Source organism: Sardina pilchardus, chromosome 6 (genome assembly GCF_963854185.1).
Source record: "Sardina pilchardus chromosome 6, fSarPil1.1, whole genome shotgun sequence".
Taxonomy (NCBI): Eukaryota; Metazoa; Chordata; class Actinopteri; order Clupeiformes; family Clupeidae; genus Sardina; species Sardina pilchardus.
Window position 1 is genome coordinate 24,809,221 of NC_084999.1, and position 19,354 is coordinate 24,828,574.

The 19,354-nt window shown below is 43.1% G+C and overlaps 2 protein-coding genes across 6 annotated transcripts in view; one reads left to right on the forward strand and one right to left on the reverse strand.

Annotated features, from left to right (window-relative positions):
• Positions 1-14,034, reverse strand: part of LOC134083082 (sodium- and chloride-dependent transporter XTRP3-like) — a 38,377-nt gene extending 24,343 nt beyond the window's left edge. The window contains exons 1-2 of one of the 5 annotated variants that reach the window (XM_062539205.1): positions 13,719-14,034; positions 12,950-13,003 (exon numbers count right to left, since the gene is read on the reverse strand). The gene's annotated coding sequence lies outside the window, so the exon portion shown is untranslated. Of the gene's footprint in view, positions 1-3,956; positions 4,071-12,240; positions 12,620-12,949; positions 13,007-13,718 lie in introns of those variants that run through there. The other 4 variants (XM_062539204.1, XM_062539207.1, XM_062539206.1 and 1 more) reach the window with 4 other exon arrangements.
• On the forward strand, positions 12,277-18,474 carry ggctb (gamma-glutamylcyclotransferase b). The gene is made up of 5 exons (XM_062539210.1): positions 12,277-12,431; positions 15,902-16,023; positions 16,201-16,346; positions 16,592-16,724; positions 17,865-18,474. The coding sequence occupies exons 1-5, from the start codon at positions 12,359-12,361 to the stop codon at positions 18,027-18,029; spliced, it is 639 nt and encodes a 212-aa protein (XP_062395194.1). The 5' UTR covers positions 12,277-12,358; the 3' UTR covers positions 18,030-18,474.
• The last annotated feature ends 880 nt before the right edge of the window (positions 18,475-19,354 follow it).

Consider the following 19,354-nt stretch of genomic DNA (forward strand, 5'->3'; position numbering starts at 1 on the left):
TGATCACAGTAAAAGTAAATGTGTAAGTAAAAAGTATAACGTCAACGTATAAGTAATAAGTATAACGTCAAAGGAAATTATGATAATGTTGTGTTTATGTTTTAAAGGGTAAGGTTTTAAATTAATGAATTACAGAAAACCGTATTACTGCAATTTAAGGTGCATTTGGAGATTACACCACATCACTGTGACCCCAGCAGTCAACAGCTACCAACACAACTCAACACTGCCACCAACTGGCTAGAGAAGAGAATACATCTTCATGCATTCAGAACCACTAATGTTGGACCAGCTCAAGCAATCAACAAAACAATGACACAGTTTTACAGTGGCCATATGTCATGACCTATGACCTATGAACTGTTTGTCCTTTATGTTGTTTCGGTGTACAGTAGAGGGTCATGGTCATGGGTGTAGCTGAAGCCAGTGAAGTGATGAATGAGTATTTACCTGTGAACCTGTATGGTGGAATGGAGAGGGTGACTAGACCGCAAGCACATTTCATGTTTATAAAAAAGCTCATTGCTGTCTCTCTTGCCTTGTTTGCTTGTCTGCCTGCCTGCTTGCAGTGTGAAATGGACTATGTTTTTTGTTACGTTGTTTGTTTTAGGTCAAGATGTTTTTTTGCTGATGTTTTGATGTACTCTATAGCTAATATGCCATGAGGTAATAGAGTGATGTCATCCTTATTCAGGAATGTGTATTAGAGCCCTGAATGAATGTTATGCTTTTACTCATCAGTCATAACAGTGGTCACTCAAATGTCCAGCCTTTTGTCAGAAAGTTAGTTTTGGAGGGACGAATAGCAAGAATGTCTGTGTTAGCCTACTCCAGTTGGTCAACTGACATATTATTGTTGTCATTGTTTTTTTCTATATTGCTCTGTTTCAAAATAAACAGCAGACCCTACTGAATCCAAAAATATTAAGTATTCCTCTGTAAAATTAGGCTAGCTGTTCTGTGTATGTCTGCCTGTCTACTGTGTGTGTGTGTGTATGTGTGTGTCTTTGTGCATGTGCGTGCGTCTGTGTGTGTGAGTGTGCGCCTTATTTTTACTTTTTCATTTCTGACTAGGTGGTACTTTACATTAAATGAGTGGTTATGGGATGGGTTAACATGACCCCTAGGCCCTACCATTCTCGAGATATTCACAGAAAACTGTGTCCACCCTACCCTCATTCTAGGGAGTCCAGTCTGGTGGGGGAGCGACGGATTAAAAAGAAAAACAATGGTTCTGTGATATCCTTGTGGGGCTACATGCCAACCAAGTTTCGTGCACCCGGTCTTTCAGTGTCCTGGGAATCCTTGACAGAACATTACTCAAGTGAAAAAAAATGGATGAAAAAAAACTGATTGATTTGTATATTGACAAATAACAAACAATACCCTCTAAACAAGTATGAAAAAAATATTTCTCTTGGCATGCTTTGGTGACATACAGTACATGCAATACTGTATAAAGATAACTCATGTATAAATGGACCATATGGGCAAGATAAGCGCTCAAGAATAAAGGTAGGAAGATTGTTCTGGAAATAGCTTTGACCCCTTGAGGGTTAACCTCTCTATGCCTTTTTGTTTCTTCACATAACAATGAAGGTAGCATTGCTTTTTAGAGAACCGGAAAAGTTGGTTTCTCGTCAACGAATCTTCAAGATTAACTGAATGTGCAAGCGCACAAAAATGGCAAGTATTTCCCCTTATTTCCCTAACATGTTCATGAGCCATAGACAACCTTGTCTTGTACTGCCGCCGTATACTAGATGCACTACTGGTCCCTTGAAAACAAACAAACCAAAAAAAAACATTTTTACCTTAAACAGGGATTAGAGCTGTTCATATGTTAAACTGCAGCCTATTTCCACCTGAGAAACATTGGCAAAGTGCGGCCCTTTTTATCTCAACAAGATGCAGAAAAAAAAATCCATTATCACTAGCAGGTTAGACTACTGCAACGCACTTGTTACTGCTCTCTCCTAAAAACATATAAAGAAATTGAAACTGTTATAGAACTCTGTGGCTAGACTACACTGGCTTCCTGTTTCCTAAAGAATTGATTTTAAGGTTATGTGAATTACTAACAAAGCTCCTTATGGCATGGCACCTTCATATAACTCTGAGCTTTTAATATTGTATCAACCGCAAAGGAAACTTAGATCGTCTAATCTTTTAGTTGTACCTAAAGTGCTCCAAAACCAAAGTAGAGAAGCTGTTTTTATCCATTATGCACCACATGGAACACCCTGCCTCTCACCAAGCATGCAAATTCAGTGAATATCTTTAAAGTGTAACTGCTCCCCATAACTCCACCCACTTCACATTTCTTTCAAAATGGGCTGGACGTTCTGAAATTTGGAAGGGAGTGCAGCTCTGCTGCAACCAATCAACCATGGTGATTTCATGTCAATCTGGGAATGAGTGCTGCAGACATGCTTATCACAGGTAGGCTAATCAGGGCAGCAGGTGTTGGGGCGTTTCATTCCTAATTTGTAACGACCCGGTGACGTAGACTCGCCAGAGAAGTGCAGGATTACGTCAGCATTCCAATAGCATTTTGGACCAAAATGCCATGGCATGTTTCAACCTGTAGAAGGCGTGGAGAGCTATGTCTCCAATACAAAATCACACGAAATGTTACTTTTCTCGGGAAACACGATTTTTGTCAATATCAACCCTGGTACTAGTGTAGGTCACCACTTATGAGTAATTTCAATCAATCAACAGCTCAAAAACATATTTTAGGTGCAGTTACACTTTAAGAAAGACCAGAAAACATACCACTGCAATGTAACAGGGGAGCTACACCAGACGCGTAACTGCGTAAAATCCATTTCAGAAGACAGGTCTATTTTTTTCGAACATACGTGCCACTGTCTCATCTGGTGTAGCTACTTCCATTGTTTATAGTGATTATTAACTGCTGCAGCATACACGTTGCAAACGGAACGCTTCAGTTATGCGCCTGGTGTAACTCCCCTGTAAGAGAGCTTTTAGTTAACTCATCTTATCTTGTAGACTACTTTCTGAGGTTATTCTACATCCAACTGCTGCCATTGGAGCTGCAGCAGCCAGAAGCATGCGGACTCGCCCTATTAAGTCAGGTTCAAGGTTTCCTCCTGGAATATGGGAGTTTTTCCTGCCCACTGTTGGCGTGGTTGTAGGGGATAGGGGGTAAAGCTGCCAGTCTTTCTGGTTGTTGTGTTCCTTAAACCCCACCACCATGATAACTTGTATATTGGCAAATTACAGACAGTCTCCCCACACAAGTATGAAGTATTGGCATGCTTTGGTGACATGCATGCAAGACACAAAATGTTTTTTCCTACAAGAAATATGAGTAAGAAATATAAAGTATTATCACATCATATAATGCCAGGTGTAGCCTAGACTGTCCTAAATAAATAAAACATAAAAGAACAAGGTAAATCATACATACATTGACCACATAATGGCCTAGATATGAGCTCAAAAATAAAGGTAGGAAGATTGTTCTGGAAATAGCTTTGACCCTTGAGGGTTAACCTCTCTATGCCTTTAGGTTTCTTTGCAGCCACAATCCTCTTCACTAGCCTGAAATCCAGACCCAAATCTAAAAAACAACTTAAGGTCTGACTATGAAAATGGCCCAATTTGAGGGGCGGCACCAAGCACACGTTTGAAAATATCACTGCATGCAATTGGATAACACTACGACCAATGTTTACTGACTGATTCCGGACTTCGCCGTTGCAGTGCTGTCACCATCTGTTGAGCTCTCCTCTACCCGTCTATATCAGATACACAATGTGGTTGGTACAGTTCGGCTCAAAGGACAGGGGTAATGAGCATCATTGTCAGAGTGCTCTCGCGAGAACTCTGGATTTTCAGAGAAACTGTCCACATGACTAACAATGAAGGCAGCATTGCTTAAAAAGTATTGCCTCTTATTTTAGAGGATTAACCTCTCTGTAGCCTACCTTTTGGTCCTCTGTGGTCACCAAACTCCTCACATGAATAACAATGAAGGCAGCATTGCTTAAAAATGACAACGATTGCCTCCTATGTTCAATAGACAACCTGCAGTGCAGTCACCTTGAGTCTACTAGTTAAGTAAATAAACTACTGATCCCTTAAAAACAAACAAACAAAAAACCTTTCACCCGGAACAGCGATTAAAGGCGCTTGAGACACACACTATTTCAGATTAAGATATTATAGAAAAAAGGGTAGACTAGGCTTTAATTTAAGAAATTGATTTGAAATGTTTTGACCTGCACTTACAGATTGTAGCATTGTGTGCTAGTTAGTTTGTTTAACCAACCAATAAACTGTGTGAACATTACAGTACATGTTACACTGTGGGCTACCCTGTGTGCATTGTAGAGACTACTTCAGATTGGGCTACTGAATGTTTCTTAAAAACAACATCATGATGACAATATTGAACGTGAAAGACGTACCTGTTCAGTTTAGAAGTAATTAATAAACTGTTTATTGCATTAGCCTTTGTGGTACTTATACAGTTGCCTTTGCTATTCTGATAAAGCTTACCTATTTGTTACACCTTTCACTGATCTAAATGGTTCAAACAGCACGTCAAATTAGGCCTAACTCATTATGACATCTCTATTAAAGGTTGGGTATGGGATTCACGATATGGCCGGCAGATTTTGAAAATACACAACTCAAATAGTCCAACCCTTTACCCTAACTCCACCCAAATAGGACAAGATGGCGCCGTACTATGGCGACTCGGTATTGCTCTTTGTTTGTCTTGTTTATTTGGTGTTTTGTGTATTTTTGGGATCGTGCAATGGACTTATTCGGTACGACAGAGCCGAACTCATGTACATTCGGGACAATATGCCAGTTTCACAGCCCCCCGTTTTGGATTTTCCATCTAATCTTTCTCGAGGACGACCGAAACATCTGTCGAAGAAAAGGGGCAGGCGAGGAGGAGCACTCGCTCGGCTGAGACGCCGGGGTCACAAACTAGCCCTGCCGAGTCTCATTCTATCCAACGTTCGCTCGTTAGCAAACAAGAAGGACGAGCTCACCTCCCTCATTCTCTCTCAACGGGACTTCAGAGACTGTGCTGCCATCTGTCTGACAGAAACCTGGCTGAATGCAAACATCCCAGATGCGGCTTCACAACAGGAGGGCTTTTCGTTCCACCGGGCGGACCGCACCAGTGACTCGGGGAAGCAGCGCGGCGGCGGTGTTGGTATATACATCAATCAGAAATGGTGTACAAACACCAAACCTCTATCGTCCGGCTGCTCTCCTGATTTGGAGCATCTTTCTGTGAAGTGTATCCCCTTCTACTCGCCAAGGGAAATCTCCTCCATCATCCTGTGTGCAGCCTACATCCCTCCGAGCGCGGCGGCAGCTTCAGCCTCACAACAACTAGCTGACCACGTTCACTCCGTGGAAAACTCCAACCCTGACTCGGTCGTTCTGGTGCTTGGCGACTTCAACCACGTCTCCATGCAGAAAGCTCTCCCAAGATACAAGCCTCAGATCCACATCCCCACCAGGCTGGACAAAACATTGGACCAGTGCTACTCCTCCATACCGGAGGCGTATCAGGCTTTAGTCAGAGCCCCTATCGGTGAGTCTGACCACAACACCATATTTCTTGTTCCTAAGTACAGACAGAGACTTAAGACATCCAAACCTAAGACCAAGACAGTCAAGAGGAGCTCTCCTGGGGCTATTGACATGCTACAAGACTGTTTTCATATCACTGACTGGATGGTGTTTACAGCTGAGTCAGACAATATTGACTCTTTCACTGACTGCATAATGTCATACATCTGTTTCTGTGAGTCTGTGTGCATCCCCACTAAGACTGTTACCATCTTCTGTAACAACAAGCCTTGGTTCAACAAGGAAGTTAAGCGCCTCTGCAAGGAGAAAAATGACGCTTTTAAAAGTGGGGACAAAGAGCAATACAAACTTCTCAAATACAAACTCCAGAAGGCAATAGACACAGCAAAATCCAACTACAGAGTCAAACTTGAAGGCAAACTTCAAGATCACAACATCAAGGGTGTGTGGCAGGGCCTACAGGCGATCACCGACTACAAGACTAAACAACATATCCTTGACTGTGACCCCTCCCTGCCAGAGCGGCTTAATGACTTTTTTTGCCGCTTTGAGAACAGTGCCCAGGCGAGCACTCTCCCTCACCCTCTCGGGGTGGGACATTCCCCCCCTTCCATCACGGAGCATGATGTTCGTAGACTACTGCGGCAACAGAACACCAACAAAGCTGCTGGGCCTGATGGCGTGACACCAGCTACACTTAAGAACTGTGCAGACGAGCTTGCTCCTATTCTCACTTTCATCTTCAACTGGTCCCTTAACAGTACAATGGTACCTGCATGCTTTAAATCAGCTCTGATCATCCCAGTGCCCAAAAAAACTAACATTACCTGTCTCAATGATTATAGGCCTGTTGCACTCACTTCTGTTGTAATGAAAATCTTTGAACGTCTAGTCTGTAGGTACCTGTCACATATCACGCTAGACCCTCACCAATTTGCCTACAGGGCAAATAGGGGAGTGGACGATGCAGTCTCACTCTGCACACATTTCATTCTGCAACATCTTGATTCTAAGTCCACCTATGCCCGTGTACTGTTCATTGATTTTAGTTCAGCTTTCAATACCATCCTGCCTGTCACATTGTACAATTCTCTCCTGTCCATGGGAGCAAATCCTTCACTCTGTCAGTGGTTACTGAACTTTCTGTCCTGCAGGACACAGTGTGTTAAGATCCAGAACAATGTGTCTTCACCCAGGGTTCTGAACACTGGTGCCCCACAAGGATGTGTCTTATCACCCCTGCTATTCTCTCTGTACACAAACAACTGTATATCAACTTCTGCATCTGTTAAACTGCTTAAGTTTGCGGACGACACCACCGTTATAGGCCTCATACGTGATGGGGAGGAGTCTTCCTATCGGGATGAGGTAGAAAAGTTGGTGCAGTGGTGTGCAGACAATAATCTCATCCTCAATACATCAAAAACCAAAGAACTCATAGTTGACTTCAGGAAAAAGACAGACCAGCACCTTCCCATCTCCATTAATGGCCAGGTAGTGGAGCGGGTACCCTCCTTCCGTTTTCTAGGCACCACTATCCATCAGTCCCTATCATGGAACCCGAACACCAGTCTCATCATTTCCAAAGCCCATCAGAGACTACACTTCCTCCGTCAGCTGAAGAAGTTTGGGGTCAGTCAAGCAGGCATGATCCACTTCTATCGGGCTACCATTGAGAGTGTACTCTCCTTCGCCATCTTGGTCTGGTATGGTAGTGCCACCAGCCAGGACAAACAACGGCTTGAGAGGGTGGTGCGCAGGGCCTCAAAAATCATTGGCTGCAGTCTGCCTACCATAGCCTCACATTACATCACCAGAATCTCCAGGAAAGCCAAAAACATCATCTCTGACCTCTCCCACCCAGCACACCATCTATTCACACCCCTACCATCAGGGAGAAGGTTCAGGAGCATCACATGCAAAACATCACGCTTCAGGGATAGTACCTATCCACAAGCTATTCGCCACCTGAACATGCACTAAGCACTTATGGATTACATACCAGGCTACCTCTCTTTGCACTTGTACAACTGTACTGAACTGCTGCTTTCTGTGATCCTTGCACTTTGTTGCACTTTTTCTGTATATTAAGTGTTGTTACCCCTGTGTTATTGTGTTGTCATTATGTGTCTTATATGTGAGCATACCAAAACACATTCCTATCAATTGTATTTTCATACTGTTGAAATGGCTATAATAAACTTGAACTTGAACTTGAACTTGAACATGGACGCGCATTCATGCACGAGCGAGAATTCAGATGCACGAGAGCGAGCCAGGCTATGCCCTCTTGACAGGGGTAGAGCTGTATAAAAAGAAAAGCCAGCCCTTTTGTGTACACTATAAGAGCTACTCTCCATACAATCGCCCACATCAACTTCCTTCAACTTGCTAGCTAGGTAGGCTAATAGTTCCACAAATCCCCGAAGGCAGATGAGTTTATACATTATCGTAAAAGCACCAAATTAGGCTACCTACTGCCCCTTTCCTTCGGAAATTCTAAAACACTGCCAATGGGTGTGTTTTGTTTTCCTCCCTCTTCCTATCACTCTTACTACACCTGGCGACATCACTCATTGCCGCTCACCCCGGCCTCAGTTAGGAACAGGCATAGTTATAGACACCTGGGTTCCTTAGTGCAGTAGTGTTTCCCTGTTGCAAGCTTGGTGGGTGCGTAGCGGGATTTGGGTCGTGTGACCAGTTTTAAGGTATGTTGTGAACATTTCTCTTGTACAGTAGACTGTTGCTGTTTTTACAAACGTACTAAATGGGCTTCTGTTTGGGTAGCGTTGGAGGGAGCTGGGGAGCCGACGCTGATCAGTTACTGTGGGTCGGTGTCTTTAGCGGTGTCCTGATCTACACAAACAAATAGGATCTAGTGATCGGGGGTTCATTCCGTGTATAAGGTATGCTGAATGACACGTCGCTCGCAGTAAAGTGTTTGCTGGCTGTTCTGTTCGTAATACACTTCCTTTGCTCTCAATCCAGTGCTCAGCTGACTGTGGCTGTGGACGAGAGTAGGGCTCACCAACACGGGTCAACTTAAATACCGGTACAGGTATTTGGTAGTCCATGCAAATGTTTGTTATGACGCATTTGTGTAATAGCGTCTCTTCTATTTTATGTTTGCATTAAGGGGGGATCTATGGGGAAATGTATGATGTGTATTGTATGGTGGGCCTGTTGGTAAATGACCTGCCCATGTGAAGCTTATGCCCAGCATGGATTGGGAAATGTTTTAATTGTAAAACCACTCAGCTAGGAATGTCTGAATTATAGGAACATTCCATGAGGTGAATGTGCAATGTGTGCTCTGCAATATGGACATTCTAATGGATTTGTTTGTGTTCTAGACCTACCGCTGCCCTGTGTGCTAGTTGCTGTTCTCTAGTAGCTTATTGTATGCTTGATACGTGCTGCTCTTAGTTTAGCAATATTCTTTAGTTTATTTTATCTAGCCTGCGGGCTGTATGCTGTGCGTTTGGTATTGTAGTCTTGTGAGCCACAGGCTAGATATGTTTGTTTCTTTGTCTTTTCTTCTTTTTGTTTGTTAATGTCTCCCTCTTTCCCTTATATAGCCTCGGCAGCAGTTCAGCCACATGGAACACCAGGAAAGCAGGTCTCCTTAGTTACTGTAGTAGTAATTCACATAATGTTTGAGCTTAATGCTTTGTAGTGTGAACGCTTAACATTCTTAAGCTTGAGTGGAGTGTTTGCCAGAACTCAATTATTGCATTGTGTGTGTGGTTCAAACTCTTAATATGTATTACTAAAGGGGTTGTGTGCACCCACCCACGTTTGGTAGCCACTTCCTCTAGAGTCCCTTTCCCACATAACTTCTAGAAGTTACCCGGACATATTTACCCGGGTAGAGGCACGACACGACGTTTCCCACATGAGCTTTATGTCCGAGTGAGATACGGGTAATTGTGTTCACACTAGACCCGAGTAGGAGCCGCGAGGGGTGGGGCAATGTCAGCACTTGCAGAGGGAGGGAGATGACGCTAAATAAATGCGTTGTTGTGCTGTGTTGCCATCATGAAACAACAGAAGTAGTTAGCTCGCTAGTCAGCAGGAGCTAGCATAGAGGAAAAAATAGCTAACGCCAGGACCACAGTATAAACAAAGCTCTAATTCAACACTCTCTGGTATAAACATCCAACACAACAAATTAATAGAAAATAATGACACACCTGGAAAATATATAAACAGCACACAGAGGTCTGAGGCTCCTTCCCAACTCCTACAAAAGCAACAATGCTAAATAACAGCGACGTTAACTGTTAGCTGTTAATTGCTAACCACTGTAATAAACAGCTAGTTGCAAGCTAATCGACAACACTTCAAGCTATTCACGTTTGCAAGGATAATCCTGCCTGTCCCACAACAAACACAACAACTTGATTGCAGTTTACATTTTTATTGTACGTACACAACAAAATGTCACTGTTTTCTGTACTCCGGTGTTCTCGTCTGTGTTCATACTCGTAGGGCAATGTTTATCGTTACCATGGCAATTTGTACTTTCTGCCTCGCGCTGCAAGCAGGCTGCAAGGGCGCATTTCTATACGTCAGCGGTACGCCCCCCATATCTCTACCCAGAACTGTGCCGGCTGCGTTCCCACCTAAGCGCACCCGGGTAACATCTAGAAGTAGTACTAGGGGGCTAGTAGGGTGAGTTCCGGGTAAGAAAATACCCGAGTTTTGCGTTCCCACATACAGCCACCCGTTTGATATCCGTTTGACATCCGGATGTCTCGCTCATGTGGGAAAGGGACTTAGGTCTCTGTGGCTTGACTGACTCTTACCTGGTGGCGCTATAAGCCCCGTTCAGTAATGTATTTTCATATTTATTGACCAATCCATGCAACAAATCCAGCGATATTTAATAAAGATTGTATTTTTGTATTTTTCTAAACATCTGTGCCTGTGCCTTTTTGGGGCAGAGTTCCCCTTGCTCTGACACAACAGTTCTTAGCTTAACCCAAGCCCTGCCCGTTCCACAGATGATTGACGTGTTAAATTTCCATTTCAGTGTTTCCAACTCAGTGACTGTAAATGGGTTGGGAATAGGATTTCAAGTGATTTTGCAAAAATGTCCAAAAAAGCAAATTCCATACCCTACCTAGGGTTAGTCACTAACGGTCTAATATATCACTAATGTACATAACCCTTCATTACAAGATATTTTACTAAATTGTGCTCTCAATTTAGTAACCAGTGTGCACAATTTACTAAATAGTGCGCTCATTTTACCAAATTGTGCTCCCATTTTAATTGTTGGAAATTGAGCGCACAATTTAAAAAAATCCCACCTGTGAAGTTCCTATAGGCATCTCTCTCCTCGCTGGGCTCACATTGCTATTCCAACTGACATTTCAGACACTCTATATGCGCTCACAAATAAGAAAGGCTACTTTTACGCTCCGAGGCAGTGGCATGAGTGACATGATAACCGTGAAAACAAGTTTCAAAATAAAAGCCACAGTTTAATTTATTTTCCATTAGGCCAAAAACATGCACCTTTTGGGATAAAGGCCTACATATGGCCTATGGATTTCCGACTGATAACTTTATTCCCTGCTTAAATGCATTATAATGTTTAGTAATACAGTGTGCAGATGATCTGGTTATGTAATTACTCTCAAGAAGGGTTCTTGGGTGCTATTTAGTTCCTTTGATTAACCCTTCAAAATTGTTTAAAGAACCAAGGGTGCCATATAAGCATAGCCTACAATAGAACCACTTTTCGTTCTATACTTTTTTCCCCTAAGAGTGCAGAGGCCTACAACTGCACTGCAATTCTAAAACACTACTGTAACCTAATTCTTAAAAGCTAGGTAATCAGTTTGTAATTACACTGCAAAGAATAGTCTTGGAAATTAGGCAACAGTGCAACTTAATCCTAAGAAAAATTGACCATTGTAGTATACACCTACACCAACATCATTTTCATAATAACAAATATAGATTGGATTGAAAGGAACACTCTGGAGTAAGAAAAAAACAGCTTACTTCTGTTCTTGTAAGGTCAAATCAGTGAACACGTTCAACTTCTTACACCATTGCGCGGATCTGGCCAATTCTCTAAAACAAACAAGCATCACGTTCAGCCAACGCTGGAAGAAGAACCACTGATTTGAGGCAAAATTAGAGCAATGTGTGTTGCCTTCAGAAATCCTCCTGTCCTCTTAAAAAGTTTGCAAAACAGGGCACCCAAGGACATTACCACCAAAGTGTCGCTTGCAGCTATTTTGATCTTTGTCAATGATTTGAAAATAGCCATTTGTTTTGACAAGGCTGTATGCCCGCTACAACTCTCTGTAAACCATTTAGTTGCTAATGGCGTAAATAACGGTCGAGCTCAGAACTCGTCGCTTAACATAATTTTGATCTTTGAATATTGAGGCTGTTTTTTACTTCGAAGTATCCCTTTAATCAATATACACTACATAAGTCTTTCAACTGGGCTAATTTAAATCTCAAGCCAGTAGTCGGCTTGTAGGAGTAGGCAACAGCATGCAGGTTAATGTTTTCCTTCGCCCTTTAGAAGAAATCTAAGCTAAAAGCAAAAATACATTTGTAAAAGGTATTCCTTAGTGCCTGCCTGAATACCACCCGCCCAAAAACTTCCATTGGTGGATTTTTTACCCTATGGGCCGCCGAGGCCCAGCTGGATGCACGGGGTCCGCCTCCCGGGCCATATAGCTTCTCTTTCGCCCACTTCTTCCTCCACACTCAGGTGAAGAGCGCTCCTGAGACAAAAACAATGGTCGCCGGTAAATCTTGCAACAGCTTAGCCATGCTGCTGGCTGTGGGACTTCTGTGTGTGCCCATTATAGGTGAGTGTGCGGCACAATTTAACGCCTTTTGGCCTATCTTCTCCACAAATTATGGTGGGGAAAAACACAGTTGTACTGTAGGCTATCTGTGCGTGCGCGTATTTATGTTCAAGTCTATGCGCTTCCGGAAACATTGTAATTCACTGAAACGAAAAAAGCACCTGGAAGTATCCTAAAATGTGCTTTCCTATTCTATTTGAAAAGGGTATTTTCAGATATGCAATTGCAAAACATGTTAATTGGGAATAACAAAAATATTCAACATCTACAGCAGCAAGCAATATTGGGTAATAACCGAGTAGTTTCCAGGAAGGTTGCTAAGATTGTGACAGGTCTGTACCTTTTTAACTTTAGTTGAGATCTCTTGCCTGACAAATGATCAACCCGTCATCACAGCATATCAAACCATAGAAGTGTTGGAAATGTGATTGCAGGAAGGCCTAACTCCCGTTAACTGTTCAGATGGTTGTGTCCATCACGAGACAATCCGTCACCATAGATTATATGCTCAAACTTACCAGCGGAACTGGCCAGCGGATCAGCGTCCCCCCCCCCTTTGGCAGACTGTGGGTCTACTGAATAGGAAAATAAAATTATGATCTGAGCTATTATATAGTATTTGTATAGTAACTTTGTATAGTAACAATTTAGATTAGGCTGTATCTGCCCCATCAGAAGAACCTGGCAACATCAACCACAGAGGTGAAACGCACAGGATGATTTATATTCACTGTGTGTGTGTGTGTGTGTGTGTGTGTGTGTGTGTGTGTGTGTGTGTGTGTTTGTGTGTGTGTGTGTGTGTGTGTGTGTGTGTGTGTGTGTGTGTGTGTGTGTGTGTGTGTGTGTGTGTGTGTGTGTGTGTGTGTGTGTGTGTGTGTGTGTGTGTAGGCGGTACCTTGTGTTTTCATGTCTGGAGTTGTCAACTAAACCATTTTCTCTCTCAGTCTGTTGCTTCATTTTACATTATTATGGCCAGCACCATATCCTCTAATTGATCGCCCACTTAATATAATGCTGCATGCGCGAATACCAATGCCGATTGTAGTTTAACGCACAGTGTCACCGTGAGATCGCACGGCTAGGTTACTTAAGTGCGCCCTCAGTACTGCGCATCTTATTGAAATTACTCATATGTGTATACCAGATCACCACATTACTAGGCTACAGTTATCAAACCATAGTTTTCCAGGACCACCCAAATGATTTCAAAATTGTGGCGCACGTTGACCTTACAATATAAAACACCATAGACTATATTCAAGACAACTTAATTTGAAATCTTCTTACCTCAAAGCACAAAGTAAACCGTGGATTCCGATATTTGAATAGTCCTGAAAACTCTAGCACAGCATCAGATTCTTGAATACAAATAAAATGCTGAATTGTGAGAAACTGGCAAATCGTCAGTAAATATAATGAACAAACAAAAGCTTTCCCCTCAGATTGCAAAGTTAGTGGAAGGAACAGCTGATATGGTGTCCTACAAGGTCTGCTTCTCTGAGATTGATTTCCCAGTTTATTCTGTCTATGCTGATAACAGTCCGCTGAATCTTTTTGGGGTTTTTCCACTCTCCTGGCTGGAGCACATGCGTTCTAGCTACGAAGCTATTGGTTCCTTCACTCCCTTCCTTCATCATTGAGATGCTCTGTACTAAACACACGCGTGGTCGTAGTGGTCGGGGGGCGCGGTCTCTCATCTGGTGGGAGAGCCATTCCATTTCTGATGCCTTTCGTTACATAACTCGGTAATAACACAAGCAGGTAAACAATAGCGTTGGCTGTCACTCGTGTTACTGCGGTCTGTGATGTGCAAAATAGCGGGATGACACATTTGAATTCAATAACATAAATAGTCTGCAGTGAATGTCATAGTGTATGGCACGGACTGTGTACTAGTATTATTGATGATCTTCTTGTCTTACGCTTCGCATATAATCAAAGCATGTTGTGAACAACAGGCTAAATGTGCGTCACCGTAGCTCCATACATTACATCAGTTAACTTGAGTGTTCTTTTTCACGATTTACCACGACCGTATCTGTATCTAAACATTACCCTAACCATTAATGTAATTAGGCCTAGATGTTTTGATAGAAAACGTATTTTTCTGTCATCTACTAGGCTACTGCATTACGCAAAACTCAGGTCTAACCTTCATAAGCAGAGAGCGAACAGTGGCCTCTCCAGATGATCTAAATAACATATAACATCTTAGTTGATAGTCTCTCAACATGCAGATCTGCGCAAGGCTACTGCTGTTCATTCTAATAATAGGAATAATGAAACGCTGTTATGTCTGTCCTTCTTTGTTTTCAAATGGAGGCACGAATGCAGGCTATTATTCTTATGTCATCGGCTTGTTTATTTTCAGACTTTTGTGTCCATTGGGATGGTGTGCGTGGGGCCACGGACTGTGTGCTCTTTTTGCGCATTCCATTTCAGTGGCTGCACTTAAACGTCTGACCTAAAAACATATGAAGGGGGAAGAAGAAGAAACAGCATTTGGCCAGACTTACTCACAGAAACACGAAATCTTAAGGTGAAATAGTAAGATGTTAGCTTCACAAACATTAAATACACATACATAATGCATAAAACATTAATTACACCTTTGTACCAACATCATTATAAGATGCAACACGAAAATAGGCCAAGGTGTGACTCAAAACATATGAATTTAGCCAAGATAGAATTTCTACATTTAGAAATTGACACTGTAATACGAGTCTACAAAGCAGCAAGTGTGGTACCTCTGCACAAACACCCTCAAGTGAAGTTACCTTATGATCTGCTGTAGTTTGCGGAGTCATGTGAGTAAACTGACAGCACTGATCTATATTTGTCTTGGTCTGACTATATTTGACATATTTCAAAGGGTGTGTTTGGATAGGCAGACTATTTGAGCATTCCACAGAGAGAGAGAGAGAGAGAGAGAGAGAGAGAGAGAGAGAGAGAGAGAGAGAGAGAGAGGGAGACAGAAATAGTCACAGGCATAGTCCCAGACACAGACGACGAGAAATGACAACCCAGCCCTGTTATGCACAAGGAGCCCTGTAATATCCACAAGTCTCCACAAGAGGCACAAACTGCACGAGTACCAGTGGCCTGCCTCGCTCAGCCCTTGTGTGGTCAGTGGTAGTGCGCAGGCCACTGTTGGCTGCCCAGCACATTGTGCTGCCGGGGGTCAGGCATGGTGGATTAGCATGAGAATGGAGCTCCAGGGCCTCGGCGGTATAAAAGCAAGGGAACGAACAATGTTTCGTCTTTGTCTCGCTATTGGTGCTCCATGTCCTCACCTGCCGGGTGCGATACCCACAAGCCCTGCTGATTGTGTGGCTGTTGACGCCTCTCTCTCTCCCTCCTCCTCCTCCTCCTCCCTCTCCTTTTCCTTGGATTCCTCCTCCTCCTCTGTTACCCTCTCACCCTGTCCCTCTCTCTCCTCTTCCTTCTCCTTCTCCTCCTCCCTCCAGAGGCCTCCAGTGAGATGGATAACCACACCTTCCTGTACTTTGCTTACGGGAGCAACTTGCTTAAGGAGAGGCTACAACTGAAGAACCCCTCTGCCACAGTTCACTGCATCGCCAGACTCAAGGTGAGGTTCAAGCGTCTCAGCACATCGTTTTTTTCACTCCAGAGATAAACAAGCCTCTCCTCCTGTCCCTTAACATTTTCCCTAAGTCTGCCTCCCCCTACCTCGGGCCTGGTAGTGACTATGCAAGTGCAGTGATGTTGTCTTTTCCATTATGATCACCCTCTCTTCCTCCTCCAGGACTATAAATTGGTCTTCGGCAACTACAAGGGTCTGGCTAGTGACCGTTGGCATGGGGGTGTGGCCACAATAGAGCACAGCCCGGGGGACGAGGTGTGGGGGGTGGTATGGAGGATGAACATTTCCGACCTGGAGTCCTTAGACAGGTAGGATTCCTCAGTGTGCTCACAAATGCGCATCTGAACACCAGCAGGTTAATCTCATTTTCAAGGTGAAATGGAGGTGTTCTCAAATTCACTTGTATATGGTATGTTGCACCCTTATGAATTGCATGTTTCATGAGGCATTGACGTTGCATTACTTGCTGTCTGGAGCCTCCATTGGGTCTTTGTGATGTAAGGTGGGCCTTGATGTTTGTGTTGTTATGATGTAACTCTTCGTCTCTGGTCAGGCAGGAGAATGTGAAACTTGGAGCCTACAGCCCAGTGGAAGTGTCTGTGTTGACCCGCGGTCAGGAGCTCAACTGCCGAACATACATCATGAACAGCTGCGTGTACGCTTCTCCCTCTCCCCAATACCTGAAGGTAGCAATCGCTTCATTGTCCATTCGTCCATTTCACTGTCACTTCACTCGCTCTGGGCACCACGGCCATCTCTTGACTTCATGTCATGCCAAGCACCGATGGGGGTGGTCAGATGGCATCTGTTAGGAGGACTGGGCAAATAATTGATGGTAGAGTTCTGAGACTCAAAACACAATTCTATTTCCTCAGTAATGTGACGTCAATCCTTTAAGCTGAACGTCAATAGACCAGGCCAGTATTAACACTGCTGGAATAGGACAATGTTTCTGTATTTTTTTTTTTTTGTTTGTTTCTGGTGTTTGCCCCTATTCCCTGTCCGCTATTGTGATGGATGGACAATAGGGTACAAATGGGCACTGGGACATTAGCCATAGGGGAGGGAGTATGGGGTGAGTCATTCAGCCAAGCCCCACTCCAAACATTACACCCACAGCATGCTGAAGCCTCTGGAATTTCGCATCTCGCTATCATATTTGGATTTAAGCAGCACGTCAGAAGCCTTTGTTGCTGACACTTTTAAATTGTTGGCCGCGCTGGTAAATACCTACCGATCCGTGTTTCAGATTGACAAATTAAAATAATGGGAAAAGGGTCAAAAATAGGACCTTTCTGGAAATTTCTTTTTCCCCTTCCTCTGCACTGGTTTATAAAAGTGCCAAATAATCATGGCAGCAAGTGTGACAGGCCCGGCTTTGTGAGGCCAGCTTTGTGCTCTGTGGTGTGCATGCGAGACTCATATGGCGGACGGTTGACATATTGTTCTCCCTCTCTCTTGTGTGCTGCTGCTCTGTGTATGTGCAGCATGTGCTTGTGTGAAATGCATATTCATAAGCGTGCGCTCATCGCTCTCTCTACTTTGTTTCCATGTAGCATGTTTGTCTGTGTGTGTCACATGTTAGGGGTCATGTCTCAAAACTGTATGTGAAGTCAGAGGTGAATCAAAGTGACAGTCACGCTATGTTTTTACACATACAGTGCACTAAATAAAACGTCCCACATACTGTATGTGCCCATAGGCGGGTTTTGTTGAACTTGAGAATCACAATTATGTTCAACTTCTACACATAACAAAAATGCTTTTGAACTGTTGCGGTGTCAATATATGTTTATGCAGCTATATTGTCCCTCTTGGTCTTGTAGGTGATTGTCATGGGTGCAGAGCAAAATGGTTTGCCAAAGGACTACCAGGAGAAACTCCGATCCATCGAGACCAACAAATATGAAGGGCCTCTTCCGGTGATGTTAGAGGTCGAACGTGCCATGAAGAGATCAAAGGAGAGAGCAAACCATCGGTCAGATGCATAGTTCTGCTTGTGGACCGCACCTCTGATGAAAGACGTTTCCCTGTCTGCCGGTATCACGAGAAAGTTACTTGAGCCTTTAGTCAGCATTTAGAAAAAAGGCAACAAGCCTCTCGTATTATTTTCTTTTCAGGTGAAGCACAGAAAGAATGCTTGACCACTTTTAAGTAATTCCTCACATAAAAAATGTATAGTTCCTCAAAAATTACCAAAGGCCTTTACAAGGCATGGAAACGGAAAGGTTCTTGCACAGAGCCTTAATTCCTTGTATATTTAAACTGGGTTTAAAGGGAGGTTTTTTTTTATTTGAAAAGGGTAAAACAGATGTTCCATCCACAGAACCTTTGTCTTGGTCACAATAGCCTGGTCAGGGATGCAAGTGCTAATCCAACCTTTGTATACTGTAGTAGTAAAGTAAAAAATAAAGTATCATAAGATGTTCCGTGTCAGTATGTTTAGTGTCTATTGTTGCCCGTCACCTTTACAGCTTCAGAGGATTCTCATAGACAGCATAGGCCCTGAGCTCGTTTTCTCTCTCTCTCTCTCTCTCTCTGTGATTGAGTGAGTTTTTGACATTCTACACTCCATTCTTGTAGGTCATCCTGTAGAGATGTAGAGAGGAGCCAAAATGGAGATGGTGGGGAGGACAAATGACAACGCCTAAGACAGCATTGCAGACATGTTAAGCGAGACATCATAAAGTCAGGCGAAGCCTGGTGATTGGTCAGGACTAAGGTGTCACAAATTAATGAGTCACGTAGCATTACAGTCTTCAGGTAGAACTTGAACACCAGAACACCAAAGTTTCAATATCTTTTAAGATAAGAATACCATGATTTGCATTGTTGCAGTTGATTAGAATTAGTGTAGCCCACATCAATGTTTCCTGTCAATCAGTCAATTCAACAAACACATCATTACTTGATATACCAGGATCCTTACTTTTGTTGCAAAATTAATTCATAGCAATGTGTCAATATTGTATGGCTTGCATAGTGTTTCTCTGGTGCTTAGAAAACTTCTTGCACAAATAGCCAGAAATGCTGTTTTGCCTTTGTTGCCCCCTACAGCTGGAAAGCTTGCACCACATGCCAGGAGTGGAATTTTCCCTGACATCAGTGGGCTATGGCCAGTATTAACAGAATGGTTTGCAGTCTCACCAAATAGTTCACACACCCTTTGTAAACACCGTTGACAGCTCACATTTGATATATTTCATACTGGACAAGATCAGCCAATCAAATTTGTGCTCAAAAACATATTATATGCAACATTGTGAATTGAAGAGATCTCCCTTTATTTTAGTAGGTTATATAATTTTACAAGTCA

Coding starts and splice junctions, on each gene's coding strand:
- ggctb (XM_062539210.1), top strand. CDS start 12,359: ATGGTCGCCGGTAAATCTTGCAACAGCTTAGCCATGCTGCTGGCTGTG. Junction 16,024..16,200: donor ACTGCATCGCCAGACTCAAG/GTGAGGTTCAAG, acceptor TTCCTCCTCCAG/GACTATAAATTGGTCTTCGG. Junction 16,347..16,591: donor GACCTGGAGTCCTTAGACAG/GTAGGATTCCTC, acceptor GTCTCTGGTCAG/GCAGGAGAATGTGAAACTTG.